Genomic DNA, 18,057 nt, shown 5'->3' with positions numbered 1-18,057 from the left:
CTAGTGTGGCTCTGTAGAAAGCCAAGCCTTCATTTGTTCCGTAAAAGCCACTGACGGCCTTTATCTTTTTGGTCGGTATGGATTGCGGTCTCGCGGCTGAGGTCGGCTGGCGGCCATTTTGAACATTGCCGCGGCTAACAGCCACTGCTGGTCGCCTCTGCGACATTTTCAGGCTAATTAGATAACCATAACTACGCTCAAACAATTGAGGTCGCTGTCGGTGGCCACGGCCGCGGTTGGCCGACGGTCATAGTAGCAGCTTAGTCAAGCTTGGTCTCATCCATACATATGTATGTATGTATGTATGTATGTATGTATGTATGTATGTATGTATGTATGTATGTATGTATGTATGTATGTATGTATGTATGTATGTATGTATGTATGTATGTATGTATGTATGTATGTATGTATGTATGTATGTATGTATGTATGTATGTATGTATGTATGTATGTATGTATGTATGTATGTATGTATGTATGTATGACGTTGATTACACTGTGGGCTGAAAAGCCGGGGGCCCAGGGCCGAAGCACAGCGCGGGGGGCGGGTGCATACGGCTGGTTAGTCTCATGCACTCCGCCCCCGTATGTATGTATGTATGTATGTATGTATGTATGTATAACTCTACTCTGCCGCACCCTTTCACGGTGCTGTGAAGCATCCCCTCCTACCGCCGTTCCCCTTTATAAGAGTCTGTCCGTCGGTACAGCTATGCCGGCAGCTAGTTGCCATCTCCCGCGTTGGCGCAGAACACCCCAACACACACCCGCGCGTGCTAGCGCCCTGACTTGCGGCCTAACCCCGGCCTAACGCACCTGCCCCTCCCCCCTCCCGGCCCCCCCGTGACTCCACGAACTGGGGGACATCCGTTTCCGGGTCCCCTTGACCTTGGGATCACTCACTCACTCTGTCACTCATCCCTCTAGTTGTCGATGATGCCAGAGATGGTGTTTCCCTAATTGTGTTGGGCTGAGGCTTCATTACATCCCTGGACCCTCCCCGCCGATTGATTCACGCGGCTTGCTTTCCAAGCAATTCATCGCGCCCCACTCCCCCATCAGATGCGGCCGCCGTGGATGTGCGAGAACACGCCAGCGCGTCGGGACCGCTGTTGCGGGTTCCCGGAATCAAGCTGGATCCAGTGGATCGAGCGCTGTGGAATCTGGATCGAATCGACCAGCGGAGGCTACCCCTGGATGGCGTATACCGCTTCGGCTCGGCGGGTCTGCGGGGAACGGGTGAGAAAGGGCTGACTCCCTGGTCATAGCTGGCCGGCTAGCTAGCTGCGCGAGCTGTTAGCTATGCGTCGGATTCGGTTTTGATTGCGTTGCATTGCTATGGTAGCTTGGTGCTGCATGCGGGTGCACCGGGTTCAGCTCAGGTGAATGAATAATAAATAAATGATAAATAAGAATTAGTTGACTAATTGATTAGTTAATGAATTAAAGCTGAGTAGATCGTGCAGGTGGAGTATATTGGGCATGGAGAGGGATGCAGCCTAGGCCTGGGCTCCTTCAGGGTCAACGATCTGTGTGTATCTTTATCGCGCCACATTCGTCTTGCCGCTGAGTTGGGATTGCGGGTGGCGGTCTACCTCGTATAGCGGCGATTAGCGCCATGGGGCTGATCTGCGGAGGGCCTTATGTGTATGGTGTGGTGTGGTGTGGTATGGTATGGTATGGCATGTATGGCATGGCATGTCCGTGCGGTACAATTCTGTACGGTAACACTTTTATACCGGGCCGGCGCACCATACGCTGTACGGCATGCAGGCCAAGGCGTCACAATCTACAGCGTCGATAGCGGCATATACGTCGACCACAACGAGTTCCGGCCCTGGCCTGACACCGGGCTGGATAAGGAGGAGGAAGAGGAGGATGGGGAAGAGGAGGGGGAGGAAGACGGCAGGGGGTGGAAGCGCCGTGGCAGCCGGAAAGGCAGCCGGGCGATGTACGGGTGAGGACATGTGTATGTGCGGCAGTTCCAGCAGTTGCGTGGAGTTATGGCAGGTGGCAGGTTATGGTTTTGTATCGTACCATTCGTGTTGGCTAGTGTGTACCCGCTCGTCCCATTGTACGACATACGTTCCTCTTTTATTTCGGTTCGATGATGTTTTCTTTCAGATTTCTGACCTATCCATTTTTGAGAATCAAAACAGACGAGCGATGCCCGGCAAAAAAGCTTTATTATCCAAACCGTACGGCGGTATGCTAACGGAGCTCCACACTGTGTTGGCGGGGGCGCCTCCGCACACACACGTGTGTTCTGCCGGGCATTATTGCCGTACATAAACATGTACATGCATTCCGAAATCATGCCATCTATCCTAGGTGTACGAGAATGTACGACGTTCATACTGTACTGCATACCCATACGTAGGTACGACTTTGTGGACGGCGATGACATGGCGGCTGACTGCGATGGTCATGGCACCCACGTTGCCTCAACCGCGGTGGGCCGCAGTGTGGGGGTGGCGCGGGGATCAAGGCTGGTATCGGTTCGAGTGTTGGACTGCAATGGCAGTGGGACCATCGCAGATACCGTCGCTGGTGGGTAGAGGCAGGAAGAGGGGAAGGGAAGGGATGATAATACCATTGCCGCCGTACAGTACGACAATCTTCCCCTGGTTCCTGCAGGCCTGGATTGGGTGGCGCGCAATGCAAAGCTCCCGGCGATCGTCATGATGTCCCTGGGGGTGCCGGCAGGTACGGCACCGAGGCTGAGGGGGAAGGGTGGGGACTGTGTTTTGGGTTTGCTTTTAAGGTTTTACTGTTTTTAGGGGAGTGGTTTTAGGGTTTTAGGGTTGGCATCCAGATGACGGGAAGGCATGACTTCAGAATGATTGGCAAAGTAACTTTATTAGTCTGATTTGTTCATTATTAACACAGGTGATACGATGCAAAGCAGGCACCTAGACGCCAACCAGCTCCGCCGCCACCGCCGCCACCACATCAACCACCACTTGCCGCATCCGCCGGCTCTTCCTCTCCGAAGGCTGTGTCATATCCGATTTTGAGAATTTGTTTTATTTAAACATTGCTCAATTTGCGCAAGTCCAAATCAACGTCCCGAACTGCCACCCACGAATTCCCATGCAACCGTAGTCTTTATTCGCCCACATTCAACCACTGCCATTTCATCCAACCTCGCTGATACACCCGGGTTTGGTGGTTGTACAGCATCTTGCCGTGACATGGGGTATTTCCCCGCCTTCTGCGACCCTCGTTCGGGTCGGGGCCCTCCCTCCTTCCCTTCCCCCCTGGTTCCCCCCTACAAGGATCCTGGTCCGAAGTATTGTCGGAGGGTGTACGATCACTCGTACGGAAGCACGGCATTGTCGTGGTGGTGGCGTCCGGCAATTCTGCCATGGACAGCTGCCGCGTGGTGCCCGCGAACGTGCCCGAGGTTGGGGTTGGGGGTTGGCAGTTGGCAGTTTGCGGTTGTCGGTTGGCGATAACTAAAGGTTGGGTGGAGGTCTGGAGGACTGTGGGGGTCATTGGTGGTGTCTTGTTACAGAAATTCCAAAAGCATGTGCGTAATGCACAGCACCCGCCGCGTTTCCTGAGCCCCTCCGCTCTTTTCCTAACCTCATTGCGATTCGATTGAGAGGAGACCACTGCTGTGAGCGATGCAGCTCGTGCTGAGCCAGCCAGCCAGCCAGCCGCCGCTTACTACATGGGCGAGCAGGTGACGACTGCACGCAAGAGGAGTAGCGGCCACCGGCAGTAGCAGCTTCTGGACACGTAATCATGTCCCCTCACACAGATCTGCCACGGCAGTAGCAGTATAGCCTAAAAAATAGCTGCAGGTGGTGTGAAGTCAAGTCAGGAATCCACCACCTATCCTCAGCGAACATCAGATCTTAGTACAAGATTACACTGCGTGCCAAGATCCCACGGTGTATCGCGGGCCCACCGCGACACCCACCTCCTCTCCACCCCGTTTCCCCGCAGTCTCATACCCTGCCTCCTCCCCTTTGCCCCCTCCTTCCCCACCCTCCTTCACACCAAACCCCCAAACCCTGAACTCCTAAAACCCGTTTAAAACCCTAAAACCCGTTTAAAAACCTAAAACCCGTATAAAACCCTAAAACCCAGGTTCTCACAGTCGCCGCCTCCAATTTGGAGAACAAGTTCGGACCGGGGCCCCGGGAGGGTCAGGAGTCCATGTACCAGTGGGCCAACACGGGCGCCTGTGTGGATTTGTTCGCGCCTGGGGTGGAGATATTCGGGGCTTGTGGCGGAGGCGGTGAGTTCTTGGGGGTGGCGTGGGCTGGGGCCAGGGGGATGGCTGCGCTGCCCTTGGGCCGGAGCCGGGGGTTGTTATGAAATGTCCGGTCGGGGTTTGAAAAGGAGGAGGAGAAAGTAGATGAGGAGGGATAGAAGCGGTAGAGGTAGAGGTAGAGGTAGAGGTAGAGGTAGAGGTAGAGGTAGAGGTAGAGGTAGAGGTAGAGGTAGAGGTAGAGGTAGAGGTAGAGGTAGAGGTAGAGGTAGAGGTAGAGGTAGAGGTAGAGGTAGAGGTAGAGGTAGAGGTAGAGGTAGAGGTAGAGGTAGAGGTAGGGTAGGAAATGCAGGGAGGGACATGAGTCCATGCCAGGCAGCTAAATAGAGGCATGGCATGGACACACGACCGTACCTCTGGTTTGCCGTGACGACCTGCAAAAACCAAACCAAACCAAACCTCGCTCGGCCGCCGCCACAACAACGGCATGTACGACTGTGATTTGTACGACAGACCGATGCTCCGCCATAACTCCGACGTCGTACACGTGGGCCTCTGGAACATCTATGGCAGCTCCGCTGGTAGCTGGTGTAGCGGCGCTGTACCTTGAGGTACGGCAATGCCGTACGAGAAAGATATAGGGTTACCACGTTATGTTGTATTCCTAAAGGAAAACATCGTTACATGGATTCGGTTTCGGAAATGGCACTGCCGAGCTGTAAGCCGAGTTCAAGTCACTGATTGTAGTACTAACACGTACGAAGGTCAAAGCGCTCTGCAACGCATGGCCCCAAACGTAACACCCGTAAATGCAAAACGTAACAGACATTGTACGACTCATGACCTTTTTGTGCGCACGGTTAACGGTCGTATGCACTCTGCAGGCCCAACCGCAGGCGCGGCCTGAAGAGGTGGCGGCGGCACTGCTGGCGGGCGCTTCGACGGGATTCGTACGGGACGAGCGGATGCTGCCGGGCACACCTAACCGCCTGCTGTTTTCCAGGTCCGCTCATACAGAAATGTACGACACCCGCGTGTGGATCTCTCTGCTTCACAGCCTAGGGGGCCCTAACTGACTGACTAGATGGCCACAAATAACCGCCTAAACAGTCAACCAATCCAACAACGGTATGCAGGCTGGATGCTTTGCTGTCGGACGTTCCCAACGCTGCAGCTGCTGAGGGCCCCGGAGAAGCTCCAGGGATCCCTCCGCTGGCGCCACCGCTGCCATCCCCGCCGCTGCCAGCGTCGCCGCCACCACTGGCCTCGCCGCTGGCGCCACCGTTGGCGTCACCGTCGCCGCCCCGGTTGCCCATCGCGGCTGGTTCAGCGCCGCCACCACAGCCGCCGTCCCAAGCAACCCCGCAGCAGCCGCAACCGCAACCAAAACCGCAATCGCTACCACAACTGCTATCCAGGTCCCTATCGCAACGGGTGCTACAACCGATGCTGCAACAGCCACCACAACAGCCGCAGCCGCAGCCACCACTACAGCAGCAAGAGCCGCAGAAGCTTGATCAGCAGCAGCAGCAATGGCTATTGTTGGAGATGCCCGCTGCGGCGGAGAGGGCCGCGGCTGCTACTGCCATCAGTAGCAACTTCACCTCCTCCGCAGCTATAGCCCCTGATACTGCTGCTGCCACGGCTTCAACACCTATAAGTGGAGCTGCTGCTACCACTGTCGCCATCGGCAGCATCGGCAGCATCAGCCCACGGCATTGAGGCGCTTGCACACCTCGATCTGCCAAAATAGGCAATGACATTCAATTAGGAGGGCCAGGATTTGGTGAAGACCCAGATGGGTTTCTTGGGCGAGGCCCCGGGCACGTCGGGCCCGAGGCCCCCGGGGTGCACTGCTGTCAGTCAGTCTGTCAGTCTGTCAGTCAGCGCCTTGCATCTCACGCTGACCTGGCATGCCACGCTGAACTGAGTAGTGCATTTTAAAGGTATCACAATTCTCTATCGATGCACCGAAGGAGTTCATGCACTGTGCGCGAGGATAGCGTCCCTCGGCCCATGGCTTTGGCTTCCCAGGTGCCCCCGGCCTCAAAAGCCATCCTCAACGCGCCATCGCGAGTCCCGTACCAACCACAACCAACCATCAGCAATAATATGACATACGCCGCTCATCAGCTTCGCCACACTCCGCAACTCCAGCCCATCCATGCCAACTGCTCCAGCAAGGCTGCCCAACTCCTAACAAGACTGCTCATGTATACATCTTGATGATTTAACATACGCCGTACAATTAAACCTTGCACCAAGTTCACGAAGTCCAAACACGACACCGTTCTTCCGTTTCTAGCCCAGTATCCTACAGCCTCTCCTGCGGAATACTGCGGGGCGACTGCTGGCTGCACCGGGGCCGAGCCTTTTCGGCTTCGAAGAAGCTAATTACCCTAGTCGTTTGGGGGGCTTTGTTCTAAGGCACTGGCACAGCCTAATAACTTATTATCGACCCTGGCCGACTGGGCCGAGATGAAGGGTTCTGTGACAAACGGGCCATGGCCAAAGCAAAAAGAAAACTGATCAAAACGATCAACGGGAATAAAATGCAAATGCCAAACGCAACCTGATAAGTGAAGGAGATGGCAGAAGGGTGTAAGGTCCCAGTGACTGCTACTGAAACTTTCACATAAATGTATGCCGCGTCTTAGCATGCTTGCTGCGTCCGGAGGAGTATGTTATGCCATAATGAGCTCCCAACGATTGGATGATTTGCTTTATTCTTTTGGGGAAGAAGTAGAGCAGGAGAAGCAGATATGTCTGCGACGTGCATCTTTCTTGACCCGTGGTTCTTGGCGGTCTCTGTCACAGGCTGGTATCAGCCAACCGTACGCACGTCCTGAGCGGACTGGCGAATCATTATAGCCTCTAGGATCTGTCCCATTTGATTAAAGCCCCATAGGTCGTGCGGGAGGCGTTCCTCGTGTCCACTGTAACAATCGCAAACTGCCTCTGATCAACCGGCCACGTGCTAGAGCTTAGTGAACCTGCGCAGCGAGGCGCATGAAATAACATTTTACCATCCTGCCTTCATTCTTGGCGTGTTAATGATTTTGCCACACCACGCCAAAAGTCCTTTATAAAGGATAGACTAACATAATTATGTTAGTCTTAGTCTTAGTCTTGATGGCCAAATAGTTTTTCATAAGCTTCGTGTCACCTTAACCGGTGTCTTTCAAAACCGTTTGAGCAGCAGGAAAGGGAAACGGTGCAGGCAGACCTCCGAAAATTTCCCTCCCTTCCAGGAATGGCCGCTAGCATGACAGCGTAGGCCTTAAAAGTTTTTCCAGAAGCCAGCTCGATTAAAATTTTGTCTGCCGCGTCAGGCAATCTGCAGAGTGGGACTTGACCGACCAAACTTCATCTAAACTTCATCCCGTCTGTCAGGCCCGCACCCGCGCTACTTAGCAGGTCACGTCATGTCCCTTCCGCCCGGAGAGTCAGAGCAGGAGCTGGACGTGAAGGCGGAGCCGCCGGGTGGAAGCGGGGAGGTAGACGACGGCACTTCCCCTCAAGTCGCTGATGACCGCGATTTCCGCCGCGATTGTAACTTTGACCGCAGCATCTGGGCCGTGGGCGACACAGCACCTGGCGCCGCAGCTGCTACTGGTGCTCCTTCTGCTACAGCTGCTGCTGGTACCGCCTCTGCTACTGCTGCTGCTGCTACAGGCCATGGAGTCCATGGGGGATGTGATGGCGGTTATGGGTTGCTCAGCCGATGTCTGGCATGGAGCAGGAGGGCCCGGGGCAACGGCAGCGGCCGCCACCGTACTTTGCTCTACACGATAGGCCCCATATTGGGCGGCGCAGCCGCTGCCGCCGTCGCGGCTGCCCTCACTGCGAGAGCATTGTCCTCCAGTATCCAACATGGCGGCGGCGGTGGCGGTGGCGGTGGCGGTGGCGGTGGCGGTGGCGGTGGCGGTGGCGGTGGCGGTGGCGGTGGCGGTGGCGGTGGCGGTGGGCGGAAGACGTCCAGCGGAGCTGTGGTAGGGGTGAGCAGGCGGAGGCGACGGGAATGGTGGAGGTGGACGTCTGCACAGGCAGCAGCGGCGAGTGACGGCGATAGCGGCAAGTACGGCGATGGGAAGCATGGCAAGTACGGCAGGCAGGGGGCTCCGCCGCCAGGTCAGCTGATGCTTTGGATGCTGGATGAGATGGGTGAAATGGTCCCCGAGAGGCAGCTGCTGGATGAGCTGGCATTTGATTTGGAGCCCGAGAGGCGGCTGCAGCTGCTACTGCCTGCACACTCATAATGGCCCCCAAGCGGCAGCAGCACTCGCCTGAAGAGCCGGCTGGCGGGCGCTCGACCGCTGGCTGAAGGGCCGACGGGACTGCCGTACGTCTGTCGTACGGTCCGTCACCTTCTGCCTGCCCTTGAGGGCTGACGGAACCCTGGTGGGGTTGGGGTGGCGGGGAAAAAATACATTTGCGTTTTAAGGTCTGGATCTGGCTCGGGATCTGGATCTGAATCCACCAAATTTGGATCGAGAGAACCTTTTTTTCTGGAACTGGAGGCGTGGCAGAAGTAGCAGCAGTGCACAACTAAACGACAGTAAAAACATGCCACAATAAGATAGTTTACTTAATCATAAGAGGTCGTCGTCTTATTGCAAGTTGTCCGTGTTCGTGTGCTTGTGTGGGAAGAAGCAGCGAGAGGGAAAACCTCTGCACAAGTCAACGGCACGCACACACACATCACCAAGCAGAAAGCCTCCTTTGAAGAATTCTGTCTGACTGCAATTCGTCGCCTCGCCCTTTCCTTCCCGAGGCTGCCTGGAGGGTCTTTTTGCTCTCGAGGCGACTTCTTACCTAGGCGGCAATATCTAGCTGCAATTCTTACCTACCCCCTACCACTGTGTTGGGTTCCCGACCTGGTTGGGTTCCCGACCTGCATTGCACTATCGGAAGGTGGGGGGTCGGCAGCGGCCCAGGCGGGAGCCCACGGGGGCCAGGGGGGCCGGAGCGCGTCCACCACTGTTGGCTTCACCGACTTGCGGAGAGGGGGACTTCCCTCCATCTAACCTGCGGGCAGCTATCCAGCTATACACACAGCCAGGCGTATATGGCTGCAGATGAAGGTTGATGTGAGCCCCGTGACTGTTGGCTTGTTTTGGCGGTACATGCATATACGAAGCTGACCAGGAACTAAGTTGACGCGCCGTTGATCCGCTAGATTTGGTTGGATGCTGGTGGTGAGTTGCCGAACTCAAAGAGTACACTCTGAAGTCGGATGCGGTGAACGGATTAGGGTGCCCCTCTCGCAGGGGAGAGCAGGGAACTGCCTCGGGAAAGGGGCCGCTGGTGAAGCTTAACCACCCTGTAACAACATATACGAAGGCCGTTTACACGAATACCTCGTTGTGTAATTACTAACACATGCACATGCACATGCACATGGGTATCGGTGTTTGATGGGTCCAGGCAGTAGGCGACACTGAGAGCATGAGCCACAGTGCTTTAGTGTTGATGTCTCCTGCGGGAGCCCTCACAGCCGCAACAATGACTTCCTTTCAACTTAGGAACGATTCGATGCAAAGCAGCAGGGCAAGTCGTGCATGCGATGTACTAATGAACCGCTGTGTGGCGCTGCTGCACATACCGAGCTGGGCCCGGCAATTTGCAGTGAATCCGTTGAGAAGCCGGTTTGGTCGGGGGCCTCGAAAGCCTGGTTTTGAAAAATGGGGGTTAACAAAGAGGAATGCAGGAAATGGGCAAAATAAACATATACACCGATCTGGGTGGGTGCGTGGAGAACCGTGCGCCCCTGATTAGTAAACTCCCAACCCCTCTTTTTCCCAATAAATCGTGTATCCCGGATTCCCCCTCTTTCGAGAGCTGTCCTTCGGGTCCTTCCTTAGAGCTGCGGGGCAGGGAGCGCGCGCCCCTGCGGTTGCTCTGTGGTGTTCGGGGCGTGGTCCGGGGCTTGCCTTGCCTAGCACCTCTCCTGGCCTCGCCTGACCTACACCTGCAGCGGTGCTTGGGTGTAGGCAGCACCACTGCCCTTACCTTACAATATTACATGTTGAAACAGATCCTCCGTTTCTGGAACCGCCTTCAAAAGCAAGTGGGGTCCATTGCTCATGCAGTTTTACGGCAGGAGGTAACCGATGCCCTGACCAACCCGGAATGGGAGGGTTGGGGAACCTCAATGTTACGACTGTTTTCCTTCTTGGAGTGCAACATTTGGAGCGGAGTACCGCAAGAAGTCGTGGGGGTAAAGGAGCGTATTGACTGGTTGTTGAGTAGACCTCTACCCGAAGGAGAGATGATAACGGCACTAAGAGAGCGTTTGATGAGCGGCTGGGACCATACGCGTCTGACTGTGTGTGTGTGTTACATGGTTGGGGGTGCGTGACCCCATACCTGTAAGACTACCCATACGAGCCGAAGGCCCAAGGGCAATACTACAACGCCTAAAAGCCACGGAGAAAAGGAAAAAAAAACCGCACATCAGCCCAGACTAGCGTCCAAAGGGGGTAATTGAGTTTCGGTGAGCCCACATACGTTCCAACATCCTCGCCAGGCGTGCGGGTTCCCATTGCATGGCCTCCAACATACTCTGTTGATGATCGAATCCCTCTTCAGCACGAATATCATTATAGGCTGGGCATTCCAATAACACGTGTTTTTCATCCTCAATTCGGCTATTAGGACCACAACAGTGGCAAAACCGCTGCCCCCTGGGAACATGGTACTTGCCCCTTCGTGCTCTGTTCGCCTCCAAAGCCCAGCAACATAAACGAAACTCTGACTGTCGCGTCTGACTGTCTTGCCAGAGGAGTACCCATCAGATGGGAAGCAACCGGGAGTGCAAATGGCGAAGTATAAGCACTGGATGGGGCTGCCCTTTTCGGGAGCCGCAGCCGTCATGTGGCCAACACATGCAAAGGTTTTCATTCCTCGTTTAGCACATCGTAAGCTAATGCAGTTTCGTTTATGTTGATGGGCTCTGGAGGCAAACAGAGCACGAAGAGGCAAGTACCATGTCCCCAGGGGGCAGCGGTTTTGCCGCTGTTGTGGTACTAATAGCCGAATCGAGGATGAAAAACACGTGTTATTGGAATGCCCAGCCTATAATGATATTCGTGCTGAAGAGGGATTTGATCATCAACAGAGCATGTTGGAGGCCATGAAATGGGAACCAGTACGTCTGGCGAGGATGTTGGAACGTATGTGTGCACACACCCACGCACACGCACACGCACACGCACCCACGCACACACCCACGCACCCACGCACACACGCACACGCACACGCACACGCACACGCACACGCACACGCACACGCACACGCACACGCACACGCACACGCACACGCACACGCACACGCACACGCACACGCACACGCACACGCACACGCACACGCACACGCACACGCACACGCACACGCACACGCACACGCACACGCACACGCACACGCACACGCACACGCACACGCACACGCACACGCACACGCACACGCACACGCACACGCACACGCACACGCACACGCACACGCACACGCACACGCACACGCACACGCACACGCACACGCACACGCACACGCACACGCACACGCACACGCACACGCACACGCACACGCACACGCACACGCACACGCACACGCACACACACCTACAGCAGTGCTTGGGTGTAGGCAGCACCACTATCGGCGATTCGGTCTCACCGCGCGCGCAACGCCATCCATGCACTCATTCATCCGACCTAAGTACGTTGCCTAGACTGTAAATTAGATGAAGTGCGTATGATGGGATGGGCATTGGTGTGAAGCAAATTGTTGTGTCTGGCAGGACATGGTGGGGATGCATTGATTCCTCCCGCCCTCACGCGGACCTTGTGAATAGTAGCATGTACTAACCATGCCAGGCGGTAATCGTGCGTGTATATGGCAGTGCAGTGCATGGTGGCAGCGTTGCGGTGCGCGAGGTAGCGGGTTGCCTTGAAACGGGTTGCTATGTGGCGCACGCACTGCAGGGGGCGCAGCAAGGACCCAAAGAGTGAAGAGCAGGTAACGGGCTTCAACTCACGCGATTAGAAAGCTGGCACATATATGAAAAATTCACGTAGGCAATAATGGTTCCATTTACCATTACTCAACCTTATTAACTCGCAAGTCATCACGACCAGCGTGCAAAAGATTATGTTGACAACCACCGGCAATTTGGCGAGAGTGCAGAAGTTCAGGAGGTACATCAGACACAGTTTTATAAGAAGAAAGCTTAAATGAATGGATTGCCATGGTAAAGCCATGCTGCGTCCGCAGCGGTTCACAAAGCGTGCTGTCGGCGGACAGGAGTGTAAAAGTAAGCCAGAGTCCAAGCCAGTAAAACGATATTCTACCTTAAACTCATATTCTGACAGATTTCAATAATCAGTAAAAGCTCTAGGAAGCTTAGGCCCATATCTTCGTAGCTAGGTAGGATCGAGCAGGCGTATGTGAGCGTCCATATAATATGGTGATAAGGGATTCTCAAAACTACAGTAATAACGGATTTATCAGCCCAGGTAGCTTGGATGGCTCTGTGTTTTGGACACTTTGTGTTTAGGGCCTGATGGCCGTTTTTGCTGCCGATAGCAATCGTTGTAAGCAATGAAATATACACATGATTATTATTCAATTCAATTTATGCGGCTCCATCCTTCGGCGGTTGCTTGTGCAACGAACCGGGCGCCATAATGGCCTTATCTCAGAGCAACGATATCAGGTAGCTCCTACAACGCCCATAGAGCGCACCAAGCACGCTCTGCTATTAGCCAAGGTAATTGCATTGCTTATAATACTTTTCAGGAGCACACGCGGAAGACTGACCGTGGCCTCTGCTGAATCGATGGCAACGCCGTTTGGACTAGGTCCTTCGTCGCCGCAGAACCAACGGACAAAATCATTCATAAAGCTGGATTTATCTGTGAATTGCCATGGCACTTGAGGTCTGTGACTGTCTGCGAACAGCTGGCAAGTGTTTACATCCACGCTTGCCAAGCTGCTTTCCACACAAGCACACATAGGACGACCGTGCGCGCCTCACTTTCTCTGACTTTCTATATACGTGCGTTTACACGCCCGCTACAAGTTGCAGTGCTTGCCTCTGCGGCCAACAAGGACATGATCTTGTGTTCATTCGCAACTCCAACGGGAGCCCAACAATGGCAACCTCCAATCCGAGAAATGCAATGGATATAGATATAAAGTTGATTTTGTCAGGCCAGACGCCAAGTTAGAAGCAGAACAATAGACATCCAATTGTTGCAAAAAGCGGAAGCAATTAGTTCTGTTAGCCAATGACCGCCAAGGATCCAAAACCATAGAAATATGCATAACAAGATATGCCAAGACTGTGATGGCGTTTATGCAAGCATCCAGGACTAGCAAGTCTTGCCTTGCGATTGATGAGCGGAAGCTATGCTCAACAAGGAAGCTGCTTCGGTACAACTTGGGATCATGAATTCATCCTGACAATCCATAATATAGTTTTCTGAATAACACCAAACGCGGCTATCGTATGGTATCACACCTAGGAACATACAACCGCATCCAAGTGCGTGCAACAGGTTACCGCCCGGCGGCCGGCGGCCGGGCGTCGCAACCGGGCGAGAGCAAATTGCTTGCTCTACGCGCAAATTTTGGGTCTAAGACAAGTACAACTCAATGCCACGCTTTCCGGCGGTTGGAGATAAGAGTCCTTAAGTGAACACACCACTCGCTCATATCGTTACACAAGGAGAGAGCGTCTCTCAAGAATACTTTCCAACGCTGGCAATGCCACACTTACGCTCAGCTGGAGCCGCCCATGAACACCTAAATGTTTTCCTCAAATGGTGATGTTTCCTTGCTCGGCATGTGCCCAGTTCTCCATGAACGTTTCAAATAGTTTAAGATCTATCAATACATTTAACTGACACTTAGGAAGCCAGTCCTTAATAAGCAAGTAGGAACCTATCCATGACGGCGTCGTGCGCTTGCATCTCATGCTGCCTCATGCTACTTCGTGTTGACAGAGCAAGTCGCTTAAAATTCATATTATGATTATGAATATGATAAATTCAAGGGCCTACATCGTTGGATGGGTCCAGTGAGTGCGCGTGGCTACGCCGGCGTCCTATCTCGGATGGCGCGAAAAATACAACAGGGAAGACTTGGAGCAAATTCACTAGGCTTGCAGAAAACACACTAAGCCTCATCAAATATGTGTTATTTTTATTTTATTTGACCAGCTATTAATAGAAGCTTGCAAGAAGCGCAAGCATGAAGCATAGACAGTCATAGTAAGCATCAACAAATTTCAATCTCCTTGGTCTTTCCGACGGGAGGCCCGTGGATCATCACCTGCAGCATCCGATAAGAAACTGGTAGTATATATATTCTCGACCAAAATGCATGTCCATCACAATATCATTCCCATCTACACTCTGTGGAGCTGACGCTCCAAGCAAAACCCTTCCCGTACATTCAGGCCAAACATATTGGTGTCCACAAACATCAAGGCTGGGTTACACATGTACAGCTCCTCTGCGTGTTATCTGGTAATCGGCATCGCGAACGGCTAATCTCAGTAAGTTGGTTCCTTCCTACTACTGCTACAGGATAGCAGCAGGTTTTGTTGCTTCTGCTATTAATCTTATGATGTTGCTGCTGCTTGCTGCTGTTTGATGGTATTTGCTGCTCTTTGCTGCTAATTGCTGCGTTTGCTACTATTTGCTGCTGCGGCTGCTCTAGTTGCTGTTGGTTTTCGGACGGTGGCGGTGTACTTGCTGTTGTTCTCATCCTCTTCGTTATTGTTACCGTCTTTATTTTACTTGTTATATGATATTTTTGTTGCGGTTGCTGCTTCTGGCGCCGCCACTGCTTAGGCTCGGCTGCTATCTGTAGTTTGCTCTTTCAGCCCGGCTTCGCCGACGCAAGAGGACGCGGCACATCGGCCCGATCGACATGCCCGGCTACGAGTTGAAATCACGCCCATCCCGCACAATTACGCACAGCATTACTTACCCACTTATTAAGGCAATCATTTCTTGCTACGCTCTGTCTGGTATGCGCGATGTTTCCTTTTCACGCGCCGCCCTCTTCCTCCCATCAGGCGTCCTCCGGTGTCTGCTTCGCTGCTTCGCTGCTTCGCGCGCAAGGTTCCTGACAGAGGAAGAGGACAGCCATCAACAAATCAAGGAAATCAAGATTCCGGTTGCAACATTAATTCACGATATCTTTTTGTGGTGCTATCCGTAGCGCGAAGCTCCTGGTTGCGATCTAAGGTTTAGTCAGGAGACTTGAGGCCTAGCGTGTAGCGTGTCGTGGCGACGCGAGCAGAGGAGAGAAAAACGCGCGAAGCGATAAGGTTTGAACGATCCGACAAGCCGAGGCTACAATCTGACTCGAGCTGGCCACCGGAAGGGGCGCAAACCCCAAAATACATGAAGCAAAAGCGGAAGGAGCCCACCGAGAGACCGACTCACTGCGCCGACAACCTGACGGCCTCATCCAAGCGACCAAAACAGCCCACCGGCGGCCCGCCGTTGGAGGCGGCCATGGACACACCCATCACCGTCACCACCACTAGCAACAACAATAATAATAACAACAACAGCAAGAGCAACAAGAATAGCAACCGAATTACTTTGGGTCCGGTCACAACACTATCCCCCAATCCTACGCCTCCGAACGAAAACCCCGACCCCATTTCCCAGCTACCATCACAGCTGCTGTCGCCGCTGCCGCTGCCGCTGCCGCTGCCACATGTTCCACAAGTGGAGCAGCATACAATACCGATGCCAATACCGCCGCCGCAGCCGCCGCTGCCACCGCAGCTGCCGTTTCCGCTGCCACAGCCGCTGCCGCCGTTGCCGCAGCCGCAGCCGGGAGGCGTAGAATTCAGAACGTCGCTAGGTTCCACATTGTATGCATGGCGGAATGCAACACCTGCAACATCAGCAGGAGCGGCAACGGCGGCGGCGGCGGCAGCACTGAGGAAGTGGAGGGAGGTTGCCGCTGCCGAGCCTCACCATGGACGCTTACCACAGCCTCCGCAACGTAGTGGACTCGAAATGCTCGACATGGGCCGGAGGTTACTGCCACTATCTTACCACGGCTTCGTCCACGCCGGCAGCGAACAAGAGGAAGACACGCACGACACCGGTAGCGGCGGCGGCGGGCCCTCCAGCGGCGGCCCTGGCGATTACGCCCCTTCCGGCGGCAACGAAGACGGAGATGCCAGACCTTTGGGTGGTAGCTCTGGAAGCTCCGGCAGCGACAATGTCGGCAATAGCACCTGGTTCAATACCCACCGAGATCAGGTTCTTAACGGGACTGAGGAAAGAGCACATGAAACCGCCGCCACTGCCACAATTCCCGTCGGCGGCGACGCGGCACTGGATACCGCCGGGAATGTGTACAGCTCCAGTAAAGCTTGGCTTATTCTGGAAGAAATCGGAGAGGAGCAGCAAACGGCTACGGCGAACAGGACGGCAGGGCCAGGGACGGCTGCTGCTGCGGCGGCTACACCGTCTCCGGCAGCGGCAGCGGCGGCGGCGGCGTTAGCAATAGCGACGGTGGCGGCAGCGATGACTATCCCGACGATCGCGCCGATGCTGGGGACAGTGACGAGGGCGGCGGCGGCGACGGCCACGACGCCAGCAGCGCAGCCATCAATTTCGGCCCTGCTGGAGTCTACTCACGTGCCGCCTGTGCAAGCTCCTGCTGCTGCTTCTATGCCCCTTGTGACGCCATCACAAACAGGCGAACAGGGCGGCCAGCACTTCCTGCAGGCCCCAATTTTTCCCCATCACCATAGCTTCTTCTGCAGCGGCGGCCAAGCGCTACATCCGTTGCTTATGTCGATGGCGCGGTCACAGTCGGGGGCTTCGCAAGGCAAAGACCAGCTGCCGCCGCAACAGTCGCAACTGCAGCAGTCGTGGCAGCAGCATGACAGGCAACAGCAACATGAACGTCAAGTAATTGCTCCCCGCCAGACGGATTCCCAGGTCCGCACCGGCGATGGGCGATTTGGGGCACCTTGGCCACCTCCGCCCGCGACGGTAACAACCGCCGCCACCGCAGTGACGTCGTCTTCAAAATTCCTAACCCCTCTCGACACCGAGGCTGCCGCAACCCTTGCAGCCATGGCCAGTGGTCACATCAATCCGGTGCCGCCTCTTATGCCTCCGCCTCCGCCTCCGCCTCCGCCTCCGCCGCAATATATGCCTCCGCAGCAACCGCCGCCCCATGCGCCTCAGGCACCACACCAGCGCTGGCAGGGGCTGCATCACATGCTATCAGGGCCGCCACTGCCACAAGCAGCTTCGTCCGCTCCACAGCAAGAAAGCCCTCCCCCCGACGGCTCTTCTGCCTCACTGCCGCGTCAGGACCAAACGACCCGTGGGTCGGTTCCAGTTTTCCAAGCTAGCCAAGCCACGTTCCGAAACAAGTGCGCTAAATGCGGCACGACACAGACGGTTGGCATGTGGTGCAGGGGCTGGCAGCTGCCTTCGCCGTCGACGGTGGGCGAGATACCGGTCGCCAACCTCTGCAATCGGTAGGTCGTTGGGCCGGTGGTTGGATCGTCGGGTAGTTGGGTAGTTAGGTAGTTGTGTCAGTGCGCCAGCGAGCGGGTCAAGAAGCGTCCTACCGTCCTTTGCCAGCTGTCTGAACGATGGGTCTGATAACATGATGTACGGATTATACGGGGAGTAGGAAAGTGAGTGGGTCAGAGGGTTCATCGGGCTCGCCTCAAAGGAGGGAGAGCCCCGCATTCACTGCTACGTACGGCACGCCCTTTACCGAAGATGTCATCGCATGTGACGGCGTAAGCCACGCAATGTGCAAGAACACTGCATGCA

At 54.9% G+C, this 18,057-nt stretch overlaps 4 protein-coding genes across 4 annotated transcripts; 2 read left to right on the top strand and 2 right to left on the bottom strand.

Moving 5' to 3' along the window:
- Nucleotides 1-1,160: 1,160 nt before the first annotated feature.
- VOLCADRAFT_31946 (uncharacterized protein) lies at nt 1,161-4,833 on the top strand (the record flags this gene model as incomplete). The annotated part of the gene is made up of 7 exons (XM_002947440.1): nt 1,161-1,227; nt 1,777-1,831; nt 2,384-2,553; nt 2,641-2,709; nt 3,282-3,409; nt 4,132-4,240; nt 4,739-4,833. Coding segments are annotated over 7 exons (693 nt in total), but the record flags the coding sequence as incomplete, so codon positions are not given.
- A 4,913-nt stretch (nt 4,834-9,746) lies between these two features.
- VOLCADRAFT_87652 (uncharacterized protein) lies at nt 9,747-12,278 on the bottom strand (the record flags this gene model as incomplete). Its single annotated transcript, XM_002947308.1, has 3 exons — nt 9,747-9,896; nt 12,058-12,198; nt 12,258-12,278. 3 exons carry the CDS (start codon nt 12,276-12,278, stop codon nt 9,747-9,749), a joined length of 312 nt encoding a protein of 103 aa, XP_002947354.1.
- A 555-nt stretch (nt 12,279-12,833) lies between these two features.
- VOLCADRAFT_87651 (uncharacterized protein) lies at nt 12,834-14,775 on the top strand (the record flags this gene model as incomplete). The annotated part of the gene is made up of 3 exons (XM_002947439.1): nt 12,834-12,989; nt 14,227-14,300; nt 14,682-14,775. 3 exons carry the CDS (start codon nt 12,834-12,836, stop codon nt 14,773-14,775), a joined length of 324 nt encoding a protein of 107 aa, XP_002947485.1.
- A 526-nt stretch (nt 14,776-15,301) lies between these two features.
- Nucleotides 15,302-17,342, bottom strand: VOLCADRAFT_87650 (uncharacterized protein; the record flags this gene model as incomplete). The annotated part of the gene is made up of 3 exons (XM_002947307.1): nt 15,302-15,355; nt 16,306-16,638; nt 17,211-17,342. The coding sequence occupies 3 exons, from the start codon at nt 17,340-17,342 to the stop codon at nt 15,302-15,304; spliced, it is 519 nt and encodes a 172-aa protein (XP_002947353.1).
- Between the last annotated feature and the right edge of the window lie 715 nt (nt 17,343-18,057).

This window comes from Volvox carteri (assembly GCF_000143455.1).
Source record: "Volvox carteri f. nagariensis unplaced genomic scaffold VOLCAscaffold_6, whole genome shotgun sequence".
In the NCBI taxonomy this organism is placed as follows: domain Eukaryota; kingdom Viridiplantae; phylum Chlorophyta; class Chlorophyceae; order Chlamydomonadales; family Volvocaceae; genus Volvox; species Volvox carteri.
The sequence above is the reverse complement of the archived record's forward strand: the minus strand, read 5'-3'. Positions and strand labels throughout refer to the sequence as shown.